The sequence below is a fragment of the Haliaeetus albicilla genome, chromosome 21, assembly GCF_947461875.1.
Source record: "Haliaeetus albicilla chromosome 21, bHalAlb1.1, whole genome shotgun sequence".
Classification (NCBI taxonomy): domain Eukaryota; kingdom Metazoa; phylum Chordata; class Aves; order Accipitriformes; family Accipitridae; genus Haliaeetus; species Haliaeetus albicilla.
This window is the reverse complement of record NC_091503.1, coordinates 2,065,621-2,078,071: the sequence shown is the minus strand read 5'-3', so window position 1 is coordinate 2,078,071 and position 12,451 is coordinate 2,065,621. Positions and strand designations below refer to the sequence as shown.

The following is a 12,451-nucleotide window of genomic DNA, read 5'->3' as shown; positions in this document are numbered from 1 at the left end:
TTATCTGTCCTTCTAGATGTGAGAAAATCATACTTTTGATTGTAAGTCAAAGCATGAATTCTGCTCAGTCTGACAGTCCTGGTTATCCTCACTTTTCAGGCAAACCTTCCCCATCCCCAGGGAAGCAAGCCAGTCGGGTTTTCACATCTGATTGTTAGACTTTAAACAGAGCCTGGAGGAACAGCGTGGCTTCTGTGCTGAATCGGTGACAGGTAGCATGTTTTGTCAATTAAGGTCATGGACTGTAACGCTGTTACTGCTTACATCTGACAATAATTCAGTTTCAAGCTGTGTTATGATTTGTGCAAGCTTTGGCATGCATTTGTCATGAAAAGTAAATTAAGGCGGCCGCAATATCTCTTACAATGCTTACACTTTAATATTTTACTTATTTTTCCTGAGAGGTCCCGTGTTCATAAATTGTCCTTCTGTCAGTTCTTTTTAGAGCAAAGTATCCTTTCACCAGAGCAGTCTCAAAAATAGTAAAGGTTATATTTAACCAGTGTAATACAAAGCAGGGAGAATATGTTGAGAGCTGTAGATCCAGACATCTTTCCCAGAGGGAGCTAAATATACTTCAGGAGAGGTCTCTGGATTTTTTTTTAATTGAGCTCCGTATTCAATCCTCTGACTCCAACGTATCCTTTGTATAAGAGTAGTGCTTGAATGCTGTGTGAACCATCTCCTCCCATCTGTGGGATTAGCGTTGGTAGTCTTCAGAGTGATCGGGACCAAACTCTTAACTGCTGCTTGGAAACGGAGCAGGACATGTTATGGCATTGCATCAGAAGGAGGGCACTTCTCCGTTAGCCTAGCTTAACAAGCCAGCTGGTGGTTTCTCTTGTTCTGTATCCTTCAGTAAACATGTTATAAGGCTGAACACGTAACCCAGTTAAAATTTCAACTATAGTGTAGTATATACTAACCTACATTACATATCTACAAAACCAGTGCAATAAATGAACGAGGAATTAATCAGATACAGGTCATCCTAGAAATAAAAGCCTCCCTATTAATTTGTTAGGTACATCTATTAAAGAAGCTTAGATCACACAACAGACCAACACAAACAGGAGAACAGTGCCTGCACAGGCACCCCATGCACACAAAGCAGCGCTCACGCAAACACAAACGATAATACGTGGTGCTCAATATCCGGCTAATCAGGGCTGGCAGGTCTCGTCTCACACACAGGCAGGCACAGAGGTCTCTCTGGTAGTTGGCTCAGACCTTTGGTCTGCCTACTAGCGCATCCTCAGACCCTGGTCTTGCCGGTCTCTGTCCCCTAGATCCACGGTGTCTCTGACAGCTCTTCCCCACATCTCCTGTCCTGCTCATCAGCTCGAGGTTCACTAGCGTTACGCCAATCCAGAAGGTAGACCGTCCTCATCGAGGAAAATTGCTAGGAATGAGGTTTAAGGAGAAGACACAACCCAGGCTGCAGTGATCAGGCACAGGGTTTGGCTGGACAAGCATCCTGAAGTGCATCTTGCCCCTTTCATCACGCCCTTGCCTGCATCTTCTCATCCCGTTCCTCCCCCGGGCGTTTGGATGTCTCCCTTTTCCTACCTTTGCCCTTCTGCTAAACATCCCGTCAGTTTTGCACGTTGCCACAATCCCTCAAAAGCATCCCGTGAGCACGCTCTTTCCCGCAGGACCGGTGACGACCTTCTCGTTCGTTCCCCCCTGCGTGCCCCGCACCCCCTTACCACTGAACAAAGCCCAGGTGAACCCCCGCGAGCCTTGGAGCGGTTGCTTCAGCAGCCTGTCAACCAGCGACCTCGCAGACCTGGTCCTTGGTATCGTCTCTTGTTCTGTAGGGTTTGTGTGCCTAAGTGTGGTTTATTACTTTTCCTGTCTCGTCTCTGTTTAAATGCTGGACAGCCAGTGACCAGATGTCCTCACAAAACAGGTCTCCTTACGTTCCAGGTATCTTCATACCCTTCACATCCTACGTTTCTTTCCACACATCCATCCAATCTCTTGTACTGAATTAGAAAAGCAGGCTGTCAAAGAATTTATATGCTAAAATCATACAGTAATCAAGTATATCTGTATTGTTTCAGGCATATCATCGATGTATTATTGACTTGTTTTACCAATGCACATGCTTCAGGCTGGTCACGTGTAACTCCTGGTAGATTAAATATCTAACAGCCCACTGTCATGGAAAATTTGTTGTGGTAAACACCATTGAATCAAAGGTCAGCCTCGAAACTGATAAATTACGTTTCTCAAAGGCTCTTGGCATGAGACATCCACGCTCTCGTTACTAGGAACGTAATTAACATCTTCACTGCCTCCAGCACTGGTCTGAACCCTTTCTCAAGTCCAAATTGCCTTTGTATCTGCAGAGTGTGGATACAAATATGTTCTCAGCTGCAATGCAAAAACAAACTTCATAGGATGCCAGAGGAGAAGACTCTGGTATACCAAGCTGACGCCTGGTCTGTGGACCAGAGAGTCTGGCACCTTCTCCTGTCCTGTCTGTGTTGTGGCATCGTGGGACTTGACCAGAGCGAGTGCTTCTGACCAGCAAGTAGACAGTAACGTTAATGGTGGAGGGCCAACTTTAAAAGGAAAGTTAAAAAATTTCCTGGAAAAAGAAAATGCATGATTCATCGAACAAAAGCAGCTCTGTGCATTCTTCCATGGAAAATTTTCTGTGGCAAAATTCATGTATCTCTTCTTTCAGTTTTCAGTTTGATCAGCATAGGTTTACACTGCACAGCGTAGATTCCTGATTTATTAGGAAAGCTCAACAGAATGAATTCGGGCTTATGCATGCTGGGATTCCTGGGCCTGATAGGATTTGCCATACACTCCATAACGCCACGTGTGAAAGAACGCAGCCTATTTTATTTATTTAACATCTCTCTAACTGCATCTTCCGAAGACAAAATATTTCTAGTGAGAAAAAAAAAAGGAAGAACATTCAGAAATTAACAGTGTCCGTGGATTAAAAAAGTCATGAGAAACACTGCAACAGATTCACCCAGCATTTTTAATACTTCTAGTCTGTTCATCTTTTCTTTTTTTTTTTTTTTTTAAGAAGAGATGGCATAAAAAAGGGACAATATATTCAAGATGGGAAGAATAAATTTATGATATGACTGGGTGAACTCAGTTGTGCTGCAGAGTTGAAGGTCATTCTTTTGACTTCAGAATTGGTGTCATGGTTTAACCCCAGCCAGCAACGCAGCACCACGCAGCTGCTCGCTCACTTCCCCCCACCCAGTGGGGTGGGGGAGAGAATCAGAAGGAAAAAGGTAAAACTCGTGGGTTGAGATAAACACAGTTTAATAGGACAGAAAGAAGAAAGTAATAATGATAATAATAATAATAAAATTATAATAACAATAATAAAAGAATTGGAATATACAAAACAAGTGATGCACAATGCAATTGCTCACCACTTGCCGATCGATGCCCAGTTAGTTCCAGAGCAGCGATCCCCCCAGTCCAACTCCCCCCAGTTTATATACTGGGCATGACGTCCCATGGTCTGGAATACCCCTCTGGCCAGTCGGGGTCAGCTGCCCTGGCTGTGTCCCCTCCCAACTCCTTGTGCCCCTCCAGCCTTCTTGCTGGCTGGGCATGAGAAGCTGAAAAATCCTTGACTTGGTATAAACACTACTTAGCGACAACTGAAAACATCAGTGTGTTATCAATGTTATTCTCATACTGAACCCAAAACATAGTGCTATACCAGCTACTAGAAAGAAAATTAACTCTATCCCAGCTGAAACCAGGATAAGTGGCTACTCTGGAATTGGTCTGTGTGAGAACAGGGTTGGTCCCCTGTATCTCCTGACACCTTGGTACGATGCTGTTTATTTGATTGTAGTAGGCAAGCAGATTACGGCATATTCTATTTTCTTTTTCTCCTAGATGTAGCAAGGCAGCAGCCACTGATACGTCAATAAATATCACCTTAAGAAATGTTCTCTTCCTATAAAGTCAGGAGAGAGACAGAAGTGTCTATTGAAAGTCCTTTGGGGGAGTGGGATTTGGTGCCCCATTGGTGCAAATTGCTGCTTATCCACCCATCCCAGTATCCTTGGCAAGGCAAAGACGTTCGGCAGTAGCACTGCTGAGCTCACCGGAGCTGTGACAACTTAGCTCGGTTCAGATCTGCCCCAAGAGACATGCTAGGTCAGAATTGTCCTCCAGGCTGCAGCTCTTAACTCCATAAAGGACTTGAATAAATAATTTCATCTCCTTTGCCTCAGTTTCCATAAACATAAATAGATTGCGGTAATGTCCATCACAGTCTCACAATTTGTCAGGCATAGTTAAACCTCCTGGAGAATACAGAATTAAACAGCTATGTAGATACGTGATGGAAACACAAAGATGACGTGAGGCTTCTGGTGAGCGATGGGATGCTGAAAAAACAAAACCAAAGCAAGACAGTCCAGATACAGAACAGCATCAGGAACTGAGCTCCCTGTTGTGAAGCATTGGCTTCATCTCTGCCTGCATGACGCAGCTACTTTGCCAAGTCTCTGAGCCTGGAAATGCAAAGAAAGTTTGCAAAATAAGTCTTGTCTTTCCCAGGCAAGAATAGGTTCGTTCTTCAGTAGAATTCAAGAAATTTTGTCAAGTTAGGTAAAGTGTTATGTAACTTCTATTTCATTTCTGTTGTATTACCTTTTTTTTTTTTTCTGACAGAAATGCATTTTAGATGAATATTTAATGCCCTTGCTTTTAAGAAAGTAGTTTTGAATCACTTCAGTGTGCTGCTGACTTCATGTTCCTGGGAGAGGAGGAGCTGCGTGAGCCGAATACCAGTGTGCTGTCAGATACTATGACTGAAAAGGGAAGGTGCAGCTCAGGAATATCGGCTCAACGTGGCAGAACCACACATTTTCCCTTAGAAATGAGCAGAAGGTGGCAAAACCTGTCACCTGAGAGCATCCACAAGAGAAACTGCTGAGGCGCATGAGATGCCACTTGGCTGCGTCCGAGAGGGAGAGTGGGGAAAACAGCGGAGGCACAGTGTGCCTCCGAGCAGAGGCAGAGCCCTTCGGGTCTTCACCCGAATTGTAGTACACAGAATGATTTTTGCTACAAAGTTAATACTTTTTCTCATTCTTAATCTTTTTTTAGCAGTGAAGCAATTAAAATATTCATTCAGCATATTGTGCTTTAAAAATATAATTCACAAAGATCAGCAGGCATGTTTTCATTCTGTCGTTCCTGTTATTACTCATCACACCAGAACAACTCGTGTATTTTTTAGCCGTGTTCTTTCTTCTATCAGATCTTGTTTCTTTTCGGAGGTTGAAGTGTGAAGCTCAGTGGTTGATTCACCTTTTGTCGAACTGATGCATAATTTTTTGTACCTAGTCTGTTTCAGTAAATGTCATCTATTTTGTCATGTAGGAGGCTCTTCATGTAGTGTGCTTGGTTTTGAAAATCTCCTTAGTAGGGGAAGCAAATGTATTTTAATCTGAAGATTAAATGGTGATGGATTGTAAAAACAAGCAAACAAACAAGCCTCACTCCCTACCCCTCCTAGATAAACTTGGTAAATTGTTCCCGACTTGGAAAGGGCAAATGATTTCATTGTGAGTCATCCTGTTCACATGGGTAAGGTTTTGACCAGTGAGATGTATTGCAACACCTTTTCTCTTTGATCTGTTTTTCTGGTTTCTGAACTGAAGGATGTCATGGTTTCTCTGAGCAGTAAAAGCATGGACTCTCAAAAAGATTAATGAACTTTTCTACCTGAATTTGATATATTTTATGGATGGCCATTTACATCTCTGCACTCTCCATGTAGTGCCAGCTGCTGTAGTCTTCCAGGTGACCTGCGTATTGCTCAATGTTGGACATGATATACTGATACAATGCCTATTTTAGAGAAAATAGTTTAAACACTATCACCTCGGCATTCAGCTGAAAGCTGTGTTGTAACTGTATATACATTAAAACTAATTTAATACTGTAATATCTCAGTATATACACTTTTTAACTACAAAACTGCTTTATTACTGGGTCTTGCTGTTATTACAAAAACAGGAATATGCCAGATAAGCCGGTAGAAGAAAGAGAGAACTTCTGTTTTATCAGTGAGTAATTTTGTATAGCTCCCTTTTGGAACCTCAAAGGCTGAATCATTTTTCAGTCTTTATTTGCAGTGAATCATGGAATCATTTAGGTTGGAAAAGACCTTTAAGATCATTGAGTCCAACCATTAACCTCACACTGCCATGTCCACCACTAAACCATGTCCCTAAGCATCACGTCCGAATGTCTTTGAAATCCCTCCAGGGATGGTGACTCAACCACTTCCCTAAGCAGTGCTTGTTCCAATGCTTGACAGCCCTTTTGGTGAAGAAATTTTTCCTAATATCCAACCTAAACCTCCCTTGGTGCAACTTGAGGCCATTTCCTCTTGTCCTATCGCTTCTCACTCGATAGAAGAGACCGACCCCCACCCCGCTCCAACCTCCTTTCAGGTACTTGCAGAGAGCGATCAGGTCTCCCCTCAGCCTCCTTTTCTCCAGACTAAACAGCCCCAGTTCCCTCAGCCGCTCCTCATAAGACTTGTGCTCCGGACCCTTCACCAGCTCCGTCGCCCTTCTCCGGACACACTCCAGCCCCTCCATGTCTTTCCTGCAGTGAGGGGCCCAAAACCGAACACGGTACTCGAGGTGTCACCTCACCAGTGCCGAGTACAGGGGGACGATCCCTGTCCTGCTCCTGCTGGCCACACTATTTCTTCTACAAGCCAGGATGCCGTTGGCCTTCTTGGCCACCTGGGCACACTGCTGGCCCATATTCAGCTGGCTGTCGACCAGCACCCCCAGGTCCTTTTCCACCGGGCAGCTTTCCAGCCGCTCTTCCCCAAGCCTGTAGTGCTGCATGGGGTTGTTGTGACCCAAGTGCAGGACCTGGCACTTGGCCTTGCTGAAGCATGTGTTAGATTCATGAAATGCCATACATCGGTTGTACTTAAATATTTTTAAGTTAGTTGATAGAACATGAATTTCTAATAAATTTTAGCATGCTTTGTTTAACCATTTCCTACTCCCAATCCTCCCCCCTGCAGAGAGCCCCATGCAAGAACAACTTCACAAAGATTTCAAAACTTTTTCATCATAAACTTTGATTCTAAAATTAATGTTTCACCTTTTCCTACGGTTTTGCAAACACTCTCTAATTGTCTTTGGTTTACTGTCTTAGGCAAAATATTACTAGAGGTGGTAAAATGGCCAGCTGAAGTGCCTGGCTTGCTTTGCACCTTAGCCAACCCCACAGATGGAGAAACTTTTTGACAGAGATGTCTATATAAATTACCTGAAGCTAAAGCATTGTGCTCCTTGGATGTTAGTTGCGAATCAATCTAGTTTCTTAAAATTAGATCCAAGACTGGTTACTGTTTGAGGAGCAAATAGTGCCAGAGAGCAATAAAGATAGATTTGTTGCAAACAGATTTTATAATAAATTCTTCTTGGTATTCTTGACCTTCTTGATCATTTGCCTCAATCATTTTTGTGCTTTTTCTAGAATGATATTTTATATAAGATATTGCGTTAGAAAATTTCTTTTGTAGGCCACCTTAGGAATGAATAAGACTTCTGCTCCTGCATCACTTAAGGGTCTCCCTCAATCGTAATAGAACAAGCTTCCCATGATTTATCCATCATCCTTGTCGTTATGTTTGTGCAAACTTCCTCCGTTTCCTTTCATCTTTGCTTTTCTCAGTTCTGTTGATATAACATCCTCACAAAGACTGCAGTAGCTGCTCACATTCCCAGTAATTAAATGTAAAAGGAGGGACTCCTAAAAACTTTATTACAGTAAGTGCTTTTTTTTTTTGTTTGCCATAGTCTTGTGGTTTTTCCTCTAGCTTGTGATGTGTTACACTCCGAAGCAGATGATGTTTTTCCAGCACAGGAGAAACCGTTGCCAAGGCAAATCTTGCTGAACTTTGAGAAATCTTGATGAGGTGACCCCCTTGACTAACTTTTGGCTGCTTTTACAGAGGTTCAGGTTTGTCATTGTACAGTTATGTTGCCACTGAAAAAATAAAACGAGGCATCAAAGCAGTGTGACGTAGCAGCTTTGCGGGGCTACCAGCATACCTTTGCTGGCGCATAGCCTGCATAAACCACCGCTTAATTACATTGGATAGTATATATAATACCAGTGTTCACTCCCTAATTTTATCATTATCACTTTGGCCTGTTTCAGATAAGAAGACAAGGCGGAATACAATTACTGGTGGACCTATTGGACCATCGGATGACAGAAGTCCACCGTAGTGCCTGTGGAGCTTTGAGAAACTTGGTATATGGGAAGGCAAATGATGACAACAAAATTGCTCTGAAAAACTGTGGTGGTATCCCAGCATTAGTACGGTTACTCCGCAAGACTACAGATTTGGAAATCAGAGAACTGGTCACAGGTTTGAATCTTTCCATATTTTTTGTTCAAACTCTATATAGGCCCTGCAAGCACAGTTCTGCGCTGCGTGCCACTTGCTCCATCAGTAACTCTTTACGTTATTACCATCTTCTGTGCCGTAACAAAACGCTTTCAAGCCCTTTGGATATATGTAATGTATGAACAGCGTTATTCAGTATCACGCAGACAATTTACAGATGTAGGCATGGTTTATGCTTACAGTTGCTGGTCACTTTGTTCTTGGTCAGCCGTGAATGCTTTTGTAGATGTGCTCCGTACACAGATGTGTTGTGGTGGGAATCCTCTGCTCTCCCTCTTGTCTGGTGTAGGGCTGGACATGCAGAAGTCAGATTTTACTGAATTTTCTTAGAAGTTGTTATTCATTTCTTTCATATCCTGTATAGTGAGAAGGAGGATTTGTTTGGGGTTTTGTTACCTTTCTTGTGGTTCTGATGAGAAAATGGAAAAGGATGTTGGAGAGATGGACAGCGTCATCTTCTGGAGCCTTTTTTTCTGAAATTTGGTAGCATGCTATGTGATGTATGTTAGACACTGGGCGTGCAGGTAGTGGTAGAGTCTGTTTCTTTTCTTGATTTAGTAGAATCTGATCTTTTTAAGGTTGTTCGGACTTTTTCCCTTATGAAATTCGGGATGGTGTTTTGTGTTTGGGTGTTGTTGTTTTTTTTTTTTCCCCAGAAACACAGAAATGCTGTCAAACAGCACTGATCTGAAATGTTTGGAGATTTTTTTCCCCTTGCCCCTAAGCTATCCTATTTAAAATGCAAAACAGAAGCTAGATGGTTTTTTTGATTTTTCACTTTGTGATTTCATTCTATGTGATTGCTGATATCAATGCAGTGATTAATTTAATGCTACAAATAAAACCTCTTAAAATCTTTTTATTATCGTATTTTACAATGCCTGTATTTCCATTATGATTTTCCGACTAAAATATGTACGAGAAGTTCTCATTTCTGTCATAGAAGCATCAGAGTACATGCTATCATCTGTGCTTCTGCAGAAATTACTTACCCTTGTGGGTCAGGCCTCATTTAAGATAGAGCTGATAAGATTATCGTCCTTTGGTTGACTCCAGATTCCTTCTTTGAGGGTGTCTGAATAAACTGCATGGCGTTTATTAAATGTGGATTTTTATATTTCATTTTGCTTCTTAGTTACAACAACTATCACCTTGTACTTGTTAGGCGGGATTAATGAGGCAGAGCTACTGGGTTACACAAGCTCGGATGGTGCCTCCTGCAGAGTGACAGAATTACTGACAGATCTAATAAAGTGTAACCACCGCTTCGGATTCAACATACTTGTTTGTCTCTTGGTTATGTTGTCTGTGTCCTGGCTCCAGGGAACATTCTGCCTATTTATTCTGAGTAGTAAGTGGCAAACTGCTAATGAACATCAGCAGTACACCTCAGCAGTGGCAGTGGCACTTCCCATGCTGTCTGTAGATGGAACACATCATGTCATTAGGTCATTTAAAGAAAAGATTCCAGGCTACAGTTTACATTCCTTTTATTGCACAGTATGTGGTTAAATTTCCCTGAATTCCCATAGAAAGAAGGGACGTGTGTGCTAGCATGCCCTCAAACTGTTCCTGCCGAGAAGAGGAGGCTCTGGCCATCAGTGGTAGGCAGCAACCAGCCTTCCCATGGGTAGCTGCAGCTCCCCGGGATGGTGAAGCATCCCGAGCGCTGGACGTCTGCGAAAGGGGAGCAGAGCAAGGTGGTGACCCCAAGGAATGGAGTCAAGTCAGTGGTAGTTCAAGATTTTACTCCTGGGCCTGGTTTTGTATCATTTCTTTGGTTTTAGTGGTCAGTACATCTCAGAAGGCCACCGCTTGCCCTCGCCGAGTTTTGTGCCTTTCAACAGTGCAAATCGCTGGCCCTTGCTTTGAAAATGCAAACCTGGCAGCGGTAGTGTTTGCAAAGGTCCTTCCCAGAGCAAGGCTCATAGCTGCACCTCCCATCTTGCCATCTCTTAGGAAACAGGCTGCAATCGCACATCTGAATCCGTTCTCGTTTGCTTTTGTGTAAAGTGTCGTAGTGTGACAGCTACCCCAGTTAAATTCCTCCCCTCTCTCTTTTCTGGGGAAGGAAAGGTAGCTCCTGCAGCAGCTGCCTCAGTAATGACAAAAATCGGCTTGGTCGTGGGTACAAGGGAAAATAAAAGAAGTTCCTTCTGCTTCCCGTCAGCTTTCCTGGGTTGAGGTGGCAGGAAGATAATTATTTCAGTAGTGCCACCATAGCCTGAAGAGAAGATAATAGCAAATGGTGTTTTAGGAGTAAACATAATACCGTGAGCCTTTCCATCTCGTGTTCATTGTGCATCCTGTCTACATAAAAGCTCTTCTTGTTACTTTTAGAGAGGGCACAAAGTTCCTGCCTTAGGAATTCATACAGGCTCTGTCATCGCCGCCCCGAAATACTCCTCCAGCATTTGTCCCCAGAGCGCTTCTCTTAGCTGGGGAAGTGTCATTATCTCGGTTGTACAGATGGGGAACTGAGCCTATCACGTCTAAATGACCTGTCCAGAAATCTGGCAAGACGAAGGTGTGAACCGCTCCGAGTAGGCACTTAGCTGCGAGGGAAGAAATATGGGCAGGAGAGGTTTTTAGCAGCTCAATTTGTCTGAACAGTAGCGGAGCATTCATCGCCTGCCCCGCGTACCGTGACGCACGCGCCCGCCGGAGCGAGAGTTCTTAGTTCCTTCCTCAAACATGCACATTTTCTTCCTTCTTGTTGCTTTTCCCTAAGGAGATTATAATTTCAATTCCCAGCTATCTCCGGACTGGTTTTGGAAGGGTATTTAAACCTGCAGACCACCTTTCCATCCCAGTAGCTCCTTGCTTGTCAGGATTGCCTTCGGCACCATTTGTGGCTTTTCCTCTTTTCCAGAGATTTCTTTCTGCCATAATCTCTCCGAAACGGAGTTTTTCACTTTTTCCTTTATCTCGTCTTTCTCCTCCTCAGTAGCAGAGGTCTCAGGCTAATATTGGAAAACCTTACCATGCTCAAATTTTTGGATGGCACAAACTGGACCTTATTGCAAAGTGATAGAGCTTGGAGGCTTTCTCACGTGGAGCAAACGGTTTTGGTGCATGTTTCATGTTCGTCTGTAAATGGAAAGAAATCGGTATAAGCTGGATGCCCCGTACTTAATTTAGCCATCTTTTCATCCCAGCTCTGTGCTACTGGTTCCCACAGTAGCTCCTGTTAATGGGAAAAAAAGAAAAGGCTTCTATTTTAAAATAATTAAATGTTAACATTTTCCTAATAAATATAAATAGACAAGAACACAGTACAAAATTAGCACAGATCCTGCAGATGGTAGAAAAAAATGTTTTCACTTGTTAATAATGACAATGAGTAGCTGATTTCTGATTCTCTTGCCTTTCCCAAGTTAATTATGAACCCTTCCACAAAGTTCTATTTTAGCATTCTTTCTATTTGTTTTACTATAACAAAAAAAAAAAAAAAAAAAGTGAAAAATGTGAAGTGTTAGCAAGGATAACACAGGAATCCCGTTGATGCCTTGCGGAGAAGGTGAGGTCAAGCAGCTGTTGCTAGATTCAACCTCTGCTTGCTCCTCATTCCCTCAGCTCCTTCTGACAACTGGGTACCTGTCTCAGACCAAATGATTTAAACTGCTCTTCTTCTCATTTTGACAAACAAAATCCATCACAACTAGAAACACTTTCTGCCTATGAACAATAAGCTAGCCGAATTCGAAACAACTCTGTTTAAAGAGGCCCCTTATATGACTGTATCACCCATTTTCAAACTGTATATACCGTATTTGATTGAAAAATAAAAGTGGATGATCCACTTTTAGAAAGCACATGATGATAAAGAAGTATAGCTATAAATAATGACAGGGGAAATTGTTTTCTCCTGTGCTGGCAGCCAGCCTGCTGCTTATTTTGGTTGACATTAAGGTGTCAGAGTTTTAACTATTGTCTACCGAAAATATATGAATTATGAAAATTATCACATTTACAAAAAAAAAAATCTTAAAA

At 42.6% G+C, this 12,451-nt stretch overlaps 1 protein-coding gene across 7 annotated transcripts in view; it reads left to right on the top strand.

The window, feature by feature from the left end:
* Positions 1–12,451, top strand: part of CTNND2 (catenin delta 2) — a 658,470-nt gene that overhangs the window by 502,284 nt on the left and 143,735 nt on the right. For all 7 annotated transcript variants that reach the window (XM_069808867.1, XM_069808868.1, XM_069808866.1 and 4 more), the window contains one exon: positions 8,206–8,419. In XM_069808867.1, coding sequence (XP_069664968.1) covers positions 8,206–8,419 — 214 coding nt within the window. The remainder of the gene's footprint in view (positions 1–8,205; positions 8,420–12,451) is intronic.